The sequence below is a fragment of the Mesoplodon mirus genome (genome assembly GCF_964341445.2).
Source record: "Mesoplodon mirus genome assembly, chromosome: 18".
NCBI classification, from domain to species: Eukaryota; Metazoa; Chordata; class Mammalia; order Artiodactyla; family Ziphiidae; genus Mesoplodon; species Mesoplodon mirus.
In genome coordinates this window covers 46,239,540-46,253,709 of record NC_138994.1, presented here as the reverse complement: position 1 = coordinate 46,253,709, position 14,170 = coordinate 46,239,540, and the positions used below count along the sequence as shown (strand labels likewise).

The 14,170-nt window shown below is 48.8% G+C and overlaps 1 protein-coding gene across 1 annotated transcript; it reads right to left on the bottom strand.

The window, feature by feature from the left end:
• Nucleotides 1–95: 95 nt before the first annotated feature.
• Nucleotides 96–1,744, bottom strand: LOC309793517 (cytochrome c-like). Its single transcript, XM_082604035.1, has one exon. The coding sequence runs from the start codon at nucleotides 1,151–1,153 to the stop codon at nucleotides 836–838; it is 318 nt and encodes a 105-aa protein (XP_082460161.1). The 5' UTR covers nucleotides 1,154–1,744; the 3' UTR covers nucleotides 96–835.
• Nucleotides 1,745–14,170: the final 12,426 nt, after the last annotated feature.

Here is a 14,170-nt window from a genome sequence, read left to right as displayed (position 1 = left end):
CTGTTGGATCTGTTTTCAGTTCTGTTCTAACACGTTTTGTCCCTTGTGGGCCCGGGAAGCAACATGTGGTTCAGAGAAAAGAGCCTGCGGTGGGAAGTTAGGATGCATGGGGGGAGGGGGTTCCACTGCCCCGCTTCCCTGCACCACATCACTCATGTCACTTATCTGAGCTCGGAGGGATGTCCTATGCCCCCCTTCCTCGTCGGGGTTTAAGGGGATGGGGGCGGACAAAAGCAAGCAAGTCAGGACCTCAGTGTGCTCACCTGGAAAACAGCAGAAGCTTCCTGGATTCTTTCTATTTTTATTTTATTTTTTAAATTTTAGATAGAGAATTTTAATTAAATTGGCATAGTTAAGACCAAAAAGATAAAGTGGACATCGTCAGTGTATCTTCAGCCCTTGCTTTAACAGGCAAATGAACACAACTTGAAACACAGGTGAATTTTGCTCGTCTATGAGACAGTGAAGGGAGCTTCTCAGTATTTAAATATATTAATATAACCAGTTATAGAAATCTAAATATAAAACCAATCTCCTATAGGGTTTGAGAAGGCATTCACCATATCCCTGAAAAGTTTAACATTCCTTATTCAAGTTTAATCATCTCTTTAGAAGGGGAAAACAGTGATAGGACTTGTTGAACCAGAATTACTATCAAAACTCAAAAAGCTGACCATATTCGTTTAGCCACAAGCCAATCTTACTCAAATCAGGACAGAAATACTACATCATCCATTCATGATCTGAATTCTAGTATATGAGATCAATTTAAATATGGTACACATAAAAAGTCATGAGACATTTGTTTCATAATAAATAAGGCAGCGGCCAACTATTACTCATTAGTAGCTTTTTTGAGATAAGCTATCAAGTCTGCCCTTTCTCCCTTCTTCTTAATGCCAGTGAAGATCACTTTTCTTTCAGGGATGTACTTCTTAGGATTCTCCAAATACACCATCAGCATCTCCTCTCCCCAGGTGATGCCTCTGTTCTTGTTGGCATCTGTGTAAGAGAATCCCACAGGCTGACCTGTCTTTCGTCCAAACAGACCATGGAGATTTGGCCCAGTCTTGTGCTTGCCTCCCTTTTCCACAGTATGGCACCGGGCACACTTCTGAACAAAAATCTTCTTGCCCTTCTCAACATCATCCATTTTTAAATCATTCTTTCGACGTGCACGACTAAGGGGTTCCCACTCACAAGCCGAACGTCCTGCTCTCTCGATTCTTTTTTTTTTTTTTTTTTGCGGTACGCGGGCCTCTCACCGTTGCGGCCTCTCCCGTTGCGGAGCACAGGCTCCGGACGCGCAGGCTCAGCGGCCATGGCTCACGGGCCCAGCCGCTCCACGGCATGTGGGACCTCCCAGACTGGGGCACGAACCTGTGTCCCCTGCATCAGCAGGCAGACTCTCAACCACTGCGCCACCAGGGAAGCCCTCGATTCTTCTTTTTAAATGCAGCGCTGTGCTAAGTAAGCAGTTGTTGGCAGCTTCTGTGACAGTGTCTCCAGCTGAGTCATAGGACTGCTCTGCTGCTGGCCTCTGAACTCAATATTCCTGATCTTTGCTTCTCCTAGTTTAGCAGCTCCCTTCCTTATCCCTAGCACTGAGCCTTTAGTATGCATTTATTCTTTCATTCACTCATTCATTCCATTAATTTTCGATGGTTTGTTTGCTACAGTGCCAAACACTGTCGCTGCCACCAGGGAGTTTATGGTCTAATAGGCTTTAAAATAGTATCTGTGGGGCCTCCCTGGTGGCGCAGTGGTTGAGAGTCCGCCTGCCGATGCAGGGGATACGGGTTCGTGCCCCGGTCTAGGAGTATCCCATATGCCTTGGAGCAGCTGGGCCCGTGAGCCATGGCCGCTGGGCCTGCGCATCCGGAGCCTGTGCTCCGCAACGGGAGAGGCCACAACAGTGAGAGGCCCGCGTACCGAAAAAAAAAAAAAAAAAAAAATAGTATCTGTGGGACTTCCTGGTGGTGCAGTGGTTAAGAATCCGCCTGCCAATGCAGGGGACACGGGTTCGAGCCCTGGTCCAGGAAGATCCCACATGCCGTGGAGCAACTAAGACCATGCGCTATAACTACTGAGCCTGCGCTCTAGAGCCCATGAGCCACAACTACTGAGCCCGTGAGCCACAACTACTGAAGCCCATGTGCCTAGAGCCTGTGCTTCGCAACAAGAGAAGCCACCGCAATGAGAAGCCCACACACTGCAATGAAGAGTAGCCCCTGCTCTCCACAACTAGAGAAAACCCGTGCGCAACGACGACCCAACGCAGCCATAAATAAATAAATAAATAAATAAAATCTGTATGCGATGTATATATGTATATACACAACGGAATAGTATTCAGCCACAAGAAAGAAGGAAATCCTGTGTGCGACAACATGGATGGACCTTGAAGGCATTATGCTCAGTGAAATAAGTCAGAGAAAGACAAGTACTATATGATCTCACTTATATGTAGAATCTAAAAAAAGCTGAACTCGGAGACTAGAATGGTGGACGGGGGAAAGGGGGATGTTGGTCAAAGGGTACAAACTTCCAGATACTAGATGAACAAGCTCTGGGGATCTAAGGTACAGCATGGTGATTATAGCTAATGATACTGTATCGTATACTTGAAAGTTGCTACCAGGGTAGATCTGAAATGTTCTTACCAGGAAAAAGAAGTAGGAATTATGCGATGTGATGCAGGTGTAAGGTGTGATGCAGGTGTACGGTATGGTGGTAATCACTTGCTAGTGTATCAGATCAACACTTTGTACACCTTAAACTCACATAATGTTATATGTCAACTATATCTCAATAAAGCTGAAAAAAAAATAGTTTCTGTATACGGCACCTACCATGAACCAAGCATATGCTAGGCATTTTATATGTAACTAAATTATTTTTCATAAGAGTTCAGCAAAGTACTTGATAGCCCCCCTCACTTTTTAAAACAAAGGAAGAATTAAGGTTAAATAAATTGCAGCATTTGCTTCCTACTGCTCTGCAGTCACATTTCCGGAGGCAGCATTGTCAGGACTTCTTGCTGACAGCTGTCCTTGCTCCCTTTGCTCACAGGAGTGTGTGTAAAGGCCACTTCCTCGTGACCTCTGTGACTGTCCTGTCGTACAGCTCAAGTCAGTTTGCTCCCTGAATAGCTCAACATCTTGGTTAAAGAAATTTCTCTGAGAATGGAGACTGGACTCTCAGATCCCTGAGGGCGTTGAACCTGTGGGGGAATGGGGAGGCTGAGTGGTGCACTCCTAGTGGAGTAGCCTAAGGAGAGACTGAAGAAACAGTGTTGAATCACGGTCATGGAGAAAATAACTGTTCCAGGTCTTTTTCTCACTGCTTTGCAAACTGACCTCCCCTGAGCAGTTTGCAGGAGTAGGGGTCATTTTTGGCATTTCAGTATTCCTCCCTGATGCTGGGAAGCCGTGTGTGTGTGTGTGTGTGTGTGTGTGTGTGTGTGTGTGAAATATAGGTAATCTCAAATGCACAATTCTGAGGGCTGATACCAAGTAAATTCATGCATTTTGGAGTTGGAGCGGTTTCTGGTTTAGATTACCCTGGCTAAGCAAGACCCACCCTCGGACACTACCAAAACCAAGTCAGCTCAGCTTCTGTTTTTATCCAGAAGCCTCACAACCCTGTCCTTGCTGGTCCCGACCCAGCTTCTATCTCCCCACCTCTCCCAAAGGCCGTCTAGCAAACTACCGGCTAGCTCTTTTCTGCCTCTCTTTGCCTTCCCGGGAAACCAACTGCTCTGAAAGCCACTCCACAGCCCCTCCAGGTGGTGGCGTTTATTCTCAAACCTCATCTCACTTTCCTCCGGCCAGGGAGTTGGGGTTTGGGTCCCCTCTGTACCACTCCCAGATTATTCTCCACCCCCTTCGAAGAAAATCTTGCCCATTTTAGGTTCATGCCATTCTATATCACCTTCACCCCCTACTTTGTGTTCTGCTGACTTCCCCATCACTCCCTGTGGAAGGGGATGCCAGTTGTTCCCCGATATCTGATTTCCTTTTCTAGAAATAGGACCCTCCAGTATTTTAGCAGGGGTTGTGGCTGCTCAAAATAAAGATGACATCTCTCAGTGTCCATTACAGCTGTGACTAAATTCTGTTTTGTTTTTGGCCATGCCACATGGCATGTGAGATCTTAGTTCCCTGACCAGGGATTGAACCTGTGACCCCTGCAGTAGAAGCATGGAGTCCTAACCACTGGACTACCAGGGAGTTCCCTGTGACTAAATTCTGATTGGTAGGAGAGAAAATGATGTATACAACTTCTACGTGTTCTTAAAGGAAGGGGTGCAACCTGAACCTTTTTCCAATGACTTCCTCCATTCTACCTCGGCCATGGAATTTTGTCATCACCCAGATGGGCTTCATTTCCACACTCACTCAAGCACCCTACCTCTGACCATAACCTCCCTTCCTTCCATCATGCATCTTCCTCTTCAGTACTCGGATCTCAAAGTCATCAGGACCTCCAGCTCAATCACATCTTTGCCCCAATCCATTTCTTCTCTCTTTTTCCCTCCTTATCCAACTTCCAGTAACAGCTTTTCCAGTGCCCTTCAACTTGACCCAGTATCTTTTCATCATTCCCATTTGACAAAATCCCAACCCATCAGCTTTCCCAGAGAAAGCCAGACAACAGGGCAGATTGTCCCATTAGAAATTCAGCATTACCCACCTATGGGGGAAGCGGGGAATCGGAATGAGAAACAGAGACCAAAGGTAATAAGAGAGGGCACCCAAGTGGAGCGATGATAATAATGTACCATGAACAGAAGGAGTATGGTGACCTCAGCTCACTACACCCGAGGTCTGAAACAAGACCATTAACAATGTCCAAACCTAAGTCTTGTCTTTTTTGGGGGTCTCATCAGTCAACAGCTCTCTGACCAAATTCTTTGTTAGACACTGGAGGCCCCTACGGTAGCATCACACACCTCCTTTTCTAGCCCAAGTCACTGTTGTAATTTCTTTTTCAGCATTGCAATCTTTTGTTGTTGTTTTGTTTTGGTGTTGTGTTTTTTTTTACCATTGCAATCTTAACATTGAACGATGTGTTTCTTTGCTCAATGAGTCCTCTCCTCAGTAGAGTGTAAACTCCATGAGGGCAGGAACTCCAGTTCTGCCCTCCACTGTATCCTACCACCTAGCATGGTGCCTGTCACCTACAAGGTGCTCAATAAATATATGTTGAACAAATGAATAAATGTGAATGTTAAAATTAGTAAAGGTTGATACACATTTTTTTCCTTAATAGAAGAGTGAACTTAGTGAACTGGGCTTATGGGTGGCTTTGCTTTGCAAGTCCTCAAGCATTTCCCTTTTTTTACTTCATTCCTCCAGTCATTCAAAGTTACAAGCTCTGTCCTCATGTCAAATGAAGGACGGTGTATGCATGTGTTGGAGCGGGGCGGGGTGGGGCGTGGAGAGACAGGGAGAACCAGTAAGTCTTGTCTCTGTCTTAACACCTGCCTGGCAGCCAACAGGGCCTTCAATTTCACAGAAAAAGACACGGCACTGAACTGAGCATGCGTTCATCCCTTTCAGCCTGATATGTGCTGGAAGAAGGGCTCCAGGAGGGACGGGCACAGAGATGGGTACGTGTGTGCAGGGGTCCGGATGGGACCCCTGGAGAAGGCCACTTTCTCCAGAGCGGCTCCCAGCCTCTCTAACAGGCCAGCGCACCCCTGGGCGGCCCTCCAAATAGCACCTGGGACACCCCGCCCAAACCCAGGTGTGGACAACAGGGGTAGAAAGGAAAAAAGGAGGTGGACGCCAGACAGTTGCGAGCCTGTGGGAGGAGGGTGTCCCCCAAAGCAGCTGAGCCTTCAGAGGCCCCAGGGTCCCACAAGCTGTATTTATTTCCCCAGCACCTGCTGCATTCAAGACCCTGGGGCGGAAATCAAAGAAATCCTCAGCCTGTCATTAGACATTTGGGAGCAGCAAACAGCCAGATGGTGGAGCCTCGGGCACTGCTGCGGTGGGGCCTGGGTTAGAGACCTGTCTTGGGCTTCAGGAAAGACCTTCCTATGTGAGCAGTCCACTAGGAGTGCGGCGACTGTGGGCCATTTTCTCCCAGGACGGGTGGCTTTGTGCAGCTTCATCTGTCTGCTCAGGCTGGAGGAGAAGCCCGTGGCTAGAGAATGGGACAAAGGGTGTGAAACAGGGAGCCCCACCCCATCTGTCACTCAGGTAAGAAAACTGTCAAGGGCCTCCTCCCTGGGCAGGTGCACACACAGTGGGAGAGGGCCGTGAAGCAGACAATTTCAATGAAACATCTTTGAGAGGAAGCTCAGGGTACAGGTGGGAGCTCACAGCAGGGGATGCAGCCCAGACTCTCTGGATCAGGGAAGGGTTCCCAGGATTAGCTGACACCTGAGGGATGACTAGCAGCTGGTCACGGGAGAGGGGAGGGAGGGAAAGCCGAAGATATTTGCAAAGCCTCAGAGGCGAGCAATAAAGCGAGTTAAGGAACTGAACAAAGATGAGTCTGTCTGGAACATTAAGTACAATGGGAAACAGAACAGGCACAGTTAAGGGCCTAACAGAGCATGTCAAGGAATCCGGATTTTATCCTAGGAGCAATGGGAAACCACCCAAATGGGTTTATATTAGGGAGAGACATGATCACTCCAGCTGCAGAGGAAGAAGACAGGAGAGGATGTGGGGAGTCCCATAAGAGGGCTTTGCACGCTCCAGACAGAAATAGTGCTGGCCAGGACTAGGGTGGCGGCCGTGGAGATGGAGAGGGATGAAAGGACTCAAGAGATGTCAGGAGGGACTTCCCTGGTGGCGCAGTGGTTCAGAATCTGCCTGCCAATGCAGGGGACACGGGTTTGAGCCCTGGTCCAGGAAGATCCCACATGCCGCAGAGAAACTGAGCCCGTGCGCCGCAATTGCTGAGCCGGTGCTCTAGAGCCCTTGAGCCACAACTCCTGAAGCCCACGCGCCTAGAGCCCATGCTCCACAACAAGAGAAGCCACAGCAATGAGAAGCCTGCGCACCGCAACAAAGAGTAGCCCCCGCTCGCCGCAACTAGAGAAAGCCCACGTGCAGCAACGAAGACCCAATGCAGCCAAAAATAAATAAATGTATTAAAAAAAAAAAAGATGTCAGGAGGTAGAATCACCAGGCACTGGATGTGAAGGGAGGAGGAGAGAGAGGAGCTGATGATGAAGCCCAGACTTTTTGCTTGGACCACTGGGTAGGTGATAATTTCATAACTGTGATAGGAACACGGGAGATGGCACATGTATGGGAGGAAGATGATGTGCTCTGCTTAGGACGTGTTGAGTTTGAGATGTCGGTGGGACACAAAAATGGAGGTGTCCCCCAGGTAGTCAGAAGAGATCTGGGATGGAGATGAAGGTTTGGGAGGCACTGGTCTGTGCGTGGGGAAGGTGATCTGGGAGGAGTGAGTAGAGCCTGGTAACCCAACATTGAAGGGTTGGCAGCAAAAGAGGAGGCTGAGAAGGAAGGGCACCACTAACCTTACAGTCTAACCAGCTGAGTGGCTTCCCACTGCCCAAGTCACTGGAGCATCCTGGGATGCCCCTGGGAAGGTATCCAGGGCAACAGAAGGGACTAGGGAGTCAGCCTGTTCTCCTCACCACTGAGTCCTAGCTCTGCTGACCCCACCTTCACAGCGAGGCAAACCCTTCTCTCCCCTAGATCCTTTCCCAACGTAGTACAGACAGCCCTCCCCACTCCCAAACACCTCACCTGCAGAAGGTTACAAGGAAATGGCTTGGCTAAACAAAGCAGGTGAAAAGAGCTAAATTATGTGGCACTTTGGAGGCTGCGGCCCCGTGGACTCCCAATGGCTCCTTATAGGAGGTTCCAAGGGAAGGAACAGGGGGCATCCCCACTGGGTTAAGGACACAAAGATCCTGGCCTGGGTCACAGCCCGAGGAAACTTCTCCTTACCCTTGAGGATGTGATGGGCACCCCCCTCTCCATGAGGACCCATCAGATTATGAAACGCAGTGATGGGACCAACCCCCAAGCCCCTCACCCCCACCTCCCTCAGACTCTAAGCAGGTCACCAGGGGGATGTCCACCACCACACACCTCCTCTCCCATCTGACCACGTCCAAGTTGCCTCCTGCTCCCACTTCTGGAATAAATGCTGAGAAACAGGTGTGAGATGCAGGAGGGCAGGTTAAGGAGGCAACACTGGGAGTTGCCAGAACTTTGTCAGAAGAATACGTAACTCGTTCTGAGGGTGGTGGGGACGTGTGTAGCTCACTGGCTCCAGACACAGGGGCCTTATGAAGAAATGGTACAGAGCTCTGACATACGGCTCAGTCATCCCTGCTTTGCTGGCCAATGAGAATCCCACAGTGAAAAGCGATGCATAGCAGAATTCCACTGTTGGCGAGTGGGGGACAAAGGGTAAAGTGCCCCAATTGTGACCTGGGGGCAAGAACAGAAGCCCTCTCTCCTCTTTGCCCTATCCACAATCAAACCCTTCATCAGAAGCCCTGTTTCTGTCACTGGTGTCTCCGTTCTTCTTGGCAAAGTCTCCATCTTTGAACCTGCTCTTTCTGCTCCATACTTTATGGATCATCCATATCATTACTGCCCTTGCTTTTTGCTTATCTGGCTTCATCTCCTCCTCTCCCACCTCTACCAGCTTAGTGCAGACCCTCATCACCCCAAACTTGGGATATTACAATGACCTCTTCTATTTCACCCCTAACTGGTCTAACACCAACTGGATGTACTATAATACAATTCTGGTATATATACACACACACACACACAATTACCAACTATGTATATGTGTGTATATATATATATATACACACAGACATATATATATACACACACAACACACACATACATATATATATACACACCAATATATGTATATACATATACCAAATTTTTTATGTTCAGATCCACTTTTATTAAAATTATTTGGCAATTCTGGCAGCAGTATAAAGTCTTTGACCACTGGACACATTAGCCATGAGTTTATAATTTTGGTTTGTTGTGGGTTTGGGCACATGTACTTTTCTAGATCTTCTGCCCTTCATTTCATCACCAAATGGCAAAGTGCCTTAAGTTTCTCTATCTGAAATACCCTATTATCTATAGAACAGGAATTTGTAAAATAAGATTGAAAAAATAAAATGCACAGATTCAAAAAATTCTCTTCAAATATCAAAAACGTACAAAGTATATTGAAGACATCTACGTTTAGTCCAATATATGTGTATATATATATACCAATTTACACACACACACACACACAGTTTTTAAAGGTTACACTCCATTTACAATTTTGTTTTTTAATTTTGATAACTGTATTTAAGTAGTTTAATTTTCTTTGTATTCCTATATATTTTATTTTTTTATAATGGTTATATTTTCCTGTACATATTATCCTTGTTGCTTATCCATTAAATTAAATTAATTTATTTATTTTTGGCCACGCAGCATGTGGGATCTTAATTCCAAGACCAGGAATTGAACCCACACCCCCTGCAGTGGAAGCGCGTAGTCTTAACTACTGGACCGCCAGGGAGGTCCCCTATATATTTTATCTTATGAATTTAAGAACATTATTCTGAGTAGGAGGGGTCCATGGGCTTCACCATACTGCCAAGGGGGTGCATGGAAACAAAAATGTTAAAAACCCTGCTTGGAAGAAATATATATTGTCCTTACTCTTCCCAAAGGGATGCTTGACTTTGTGCACTGAGTTACCTCTCTGGTCCGAGTCCATCACTTCCACCGCTTGGTGCCCTCAAAGGTGATGGCGGGGGGGGCTCTGAGACAATTGTCCCCAAAGCAAAAAAACTGCATCAACTGCATGCAGGGCATTGGAAGAGGGGAAGTCCCAGGGGTACAGAATCAATCAGTTGCAGGCCTACTTCAAACCAGTGAGTTGAGAGCTGGACACACCCTCACACCCTCTTGAGAAAAGTAGCTTCGGGCCATCTCAGCCTTCTGAGATCTCTCCCATGATACTGGTCATCCTAGCCACAGCCAGCTGGACAAGGAAGGGATCTCATCCGTGTCTGGCTCGTGGCCAGGCAAGAGAGCTGGCCAAATGGGTACTTTCAGATTGGATGGTGACTAACTGACCCAATTTGATCCTGTCTCTTGGGAAGTTTGAACTTGAACACGCAGGGGGAGTCAGCGGTTGGGAAGGCCAGAAGAAGTGACAGACACAGAGAAAAAGGTGAAAGGTGAGGGAGAGGAAAGTGGAGTCAAGAGCAGGAACTTGCCAAGTTAAGGTTTCCTTCCACCCTACTCTCCCAGAGGAGGTCCCGCCCTGCACCTCTGTCACTTCCTGGAGGTCTGCTTCCTACCATCTGGAAGAGCCCACCTAACCTGTGCCCCAAGGGCTCCAGAATGGTGGAGGGCCAGGCATCCCGAGATGCACAAGAGGCTCACAGCGGAGCATGACGCCTAACGTGCCAGAGACCAAAAGTGAGGAAGCTGGGGGGATTCTCCTCAGTGTCCCGAATCTAGTCTGACCTCCTCCTGGCCCATGAATAGGCCCCCACCCCTTGTGCCTGGTGCGAGGGCCCTGTTAATTTCTATGTCCTTGCAGGTCCCTTTCCAAGGGCTCCCTACATGCTTGACTGCTCACCAAGCAGCCAGAGCCAGTATTGCCAGTGGGGGCCAGGTGGGAGCAGAAGGCAAGCCAGCAGAAATGAGGAGGGAGGGATAGAGAGGTACATCACCCCCTACGTGAGGGAGGCAGCATGGGGTTGACCCCTGTGACCTGGCTCCCTTGGTTCCCCATGTCCAGGTGCCTTCTCTCCCTTGGGGGTCTGTAACACACCCCTCTTCTTTCTAATTGCTCATGGATCAAACTTAGTCCACTCTCTTTGCCCCGAAACAGATTCAATTCAACTTCATCCGTACTTCCTTTACTCCTAACAATGTTTTAGAGTTGAGGAAATGAGGCTCCGAGAGAAGTCTGATGCTGGCTGTCAGAAGTGAGGGGTCCACGCTCCTCAGCACACCCTGACCATGGCCAACCCTCCAGCCTCACAGCTCCCTGCCATCCATTCCCCAGGGCACCCTCGCCAAACTGATATACATACACTCCCCAAAACATGGCCCTCTCATTTCCAAGTCTTTGCTCCCAACGTTCCCCTTGGCTAGAATACCCCTAGGTTACCCTGGTGAATTCTGAGTCAACCTTTAAGACTCAGAGTGTCCTCTACTGTTCATTGTATACTCCTGGTGAGGCAGGGGCTCTGTCCTAATAGCCTTTATATCTCCAGCCTTTTGCTTAAGGCCTGGTAAGGTGAGGGACCAAAGAATATGTGCCCCTTGGCCCCAGTGTCACAAAATTATTACGGTCCAGAGGTATGACCGGCACTTGGAACCCAGTGGGTAGACAGGCTGGGACCTGGGACCTTTTGCTGCAGTGCTGCAATGCTTCCACCTGGACACACCTCTCCTCCAGCAACCAAATACAAAGAAACGGTATGGGACTAAAAATAACTATGTGTGCATGCACAGTTGGGGTAAATTCCGGACAAAAGATACAAAGAGACCAAAAAACCCAACTGCCACTTTTGAGGAGCCTGGAGCAAAAGCAGGGGGTGGCAGGGCCTTGGCTTCTATGACTTCATCTAGACTAACTGTGGCATACCCTGCCTTTCGGTTTCCCATTTCTAGAAAACCGCTCCCGTCAGTAAACCATTCGACCTTAGGGCTGTCAAGAGGCTCATCTAGAAGATCAGGCCTGCTGGAGTAAGTAAGTTTGTTCTCTGGTCTCTATACACTGGTGCAGTAAGTCTCCACTCTCCACTGCTGGAAGCAGAGTTGCTGGGTTCAGGGTTTGGCACACCTTTAAGGTAATGTCGGGGGTGTCCATTAGGAGGGACAGATATCTTGTTAACCTTCCTCTAGTCAACCAATGATGTCCTTTGACCTCCAGCACAGACTGTACCTGATGAGGGGTCAACACATCTAAGTTGTAAGGCCAACTGGCCCGAGGCAGGGGAACGCAATCAGATTCACAGGTTGCATCAGACCGAAACTCTCCGGACCACCCAGTTCCAGGAACTGACCTGGGGACCTTCCACCCGGCCCAGCCTTCCCGCCTTTCGAGGGGCGGGGCTAACGGTCCCAAGACTGATGCAACCGGCACCAGATATTGCCACGATACCCGAAGAGACCACCAAATAAGGAATACCCTGCGCCCTCCCAGATTCACCACACCCCTTTCCCTTCTTCCCCTATAAAATCTTGCCCAACCCTCGCCCGGGTGCGACTTCTCTGGCCCCTTTCTCTTGGACCAGTGAACCTCGCCCGGGAGCGCCCCCTAATAAAGCTCACTTGAAGCTTTCCTCTGTTTCGCGATGCCGTTTGTTAAGATCCGACCTTACATAAGTGTTGTCCCAGGGTGAGCTTGGAAGCCTCATTAGCCAACAGGGCTGCAGCTGCTACTGCCCGCAGGCAGCTTGGCCATCCCAGGCCCACTGAGTACAGTTGTTTTGAAAAGAAAGCCACTGGTCTCTGATCTGGTCCCAGCTTTTGGGTCAGGACTCCTGGTGCTCTCCCTGACCTCTCGTGAACATATAGGGTGAAGGGCTTGTCCAAACGTGGAAGCCCCCGTGCTGGTACTCTGATCAACTCAGGCTTTGGAGTCTCAAAGGCCTGCTGGCGGTCCTTATTCCATTGAAGGCATTCCCTTTCTCCTCCCTTTAGAGCGTCATATAGAGGTTTTGCTACAAGGCCGTAATTTGGAATCCAGGTACGACAGAACCCAGCCATCCGGAGAAAGTCTCGGAGCTGCCTCTTTGTGGTTGGAGACGGTAATGCACTAATTGCTATTTTTCTATCTATGGCCAGGACTCATGCCCCTGGGGTCAAAACAAATCCTAAATATTGAACCCCTTCCTATGGGATCTGAGCCTTGGTTGGAGAGACTTTATATCCTCTTTTTGCCAGAAAATTTAGGACCCTAACAGTATTTTGATCTGAATCTTGTTTGGTCTCACTACTTATTAATAACTCATCAACATATCGTAACAGAGTTCCCTTATCAAGGCTCAGTTCCTTCAGTTCCCTTGCGACGCATTTCCAGAAAGATGGGGGCTGTCCCGAAAACCCTGCGGACGCACCATCCATGTATAGTGGGTAACCTCCAGGGGGTCAGGGTCCCTCCAATCAAAGGCAAAAAGGTATTGAGAGTCTGAGTGTAGGGGAATACAGAAAAATGCATATTTGAGGTCCAAAACAGAGAAATACTGGGCGCTCCCTGACACCTGGGTGAGGAGGGTGTATGTATGGGTTTGGCACCAGAGGGTGAATAGGGATGACTCCCACATTCATGACTGTTGCACAAACCGACACTCCCTGAACGGGGAGGATCAGGGTGGTGCAAGGCGATTGGCAGGGCCTAATGAGGTCGTGTTTTAGGTTGGATTCCCCTCAGGGCCTCAGGCTTTAAAGGATATTATCTCTTCCAGGGGTATTTTTCCCCAGGCCTTAACCTTATTTTTATTTGGGGAACACATTTTGCCCTTCCTGGCACCGAGGTATCCCAAACTGCAGGATCTACCTGTTCTCTAATTTCTTGAGGGATGTCTCGGGGGATATTTTGATGCCCAACAGGTGGGTCACCTGGGGCTACTAATAGATGCACTCTCTGTTCGAATTCTTCACCTCCTTGGACTTCACCCTGTCCTAAGAATACACTAGCTTCTAACTTATTTAGCAAATCTCTCCTGAGGAGAGGGACAGGGCGTTCTGGCATGTACAAAAATGAGTAATAATAACGGACCCGATTCCGCAGGCAAGGGGAGACGTAAATCGCCTTACCTTTAGCTGTCCATCAACTCCTGTCACAGTACAGTCATGGTTGGAGAAGGGGCCAGCTGGCCAAGTCAGAACAGAGCAGGTAGCTCCAGTGTCTACAAGAAATTCAGTTCTCCTACCTGCCACATGGAGGGTGACCCGAGGCTCCACTGGAGAAATGAGGATGGATCGAGCGGGATCTGGAGCTGGGCAGGCGATCGGGCTGTCAGTCAGTGTGTGGGAATTTCTCATCTGAAACATTGGCAAGGAACTGGGGCCAATCGGGTTTGCCCCTCGGGCGTCCCACAGGAGGGCGCTCAGGGCATTCCCCCTTCCAGTGCCCCTCCTTCAGACAAAAGGCACACTGGTTTGGGCCC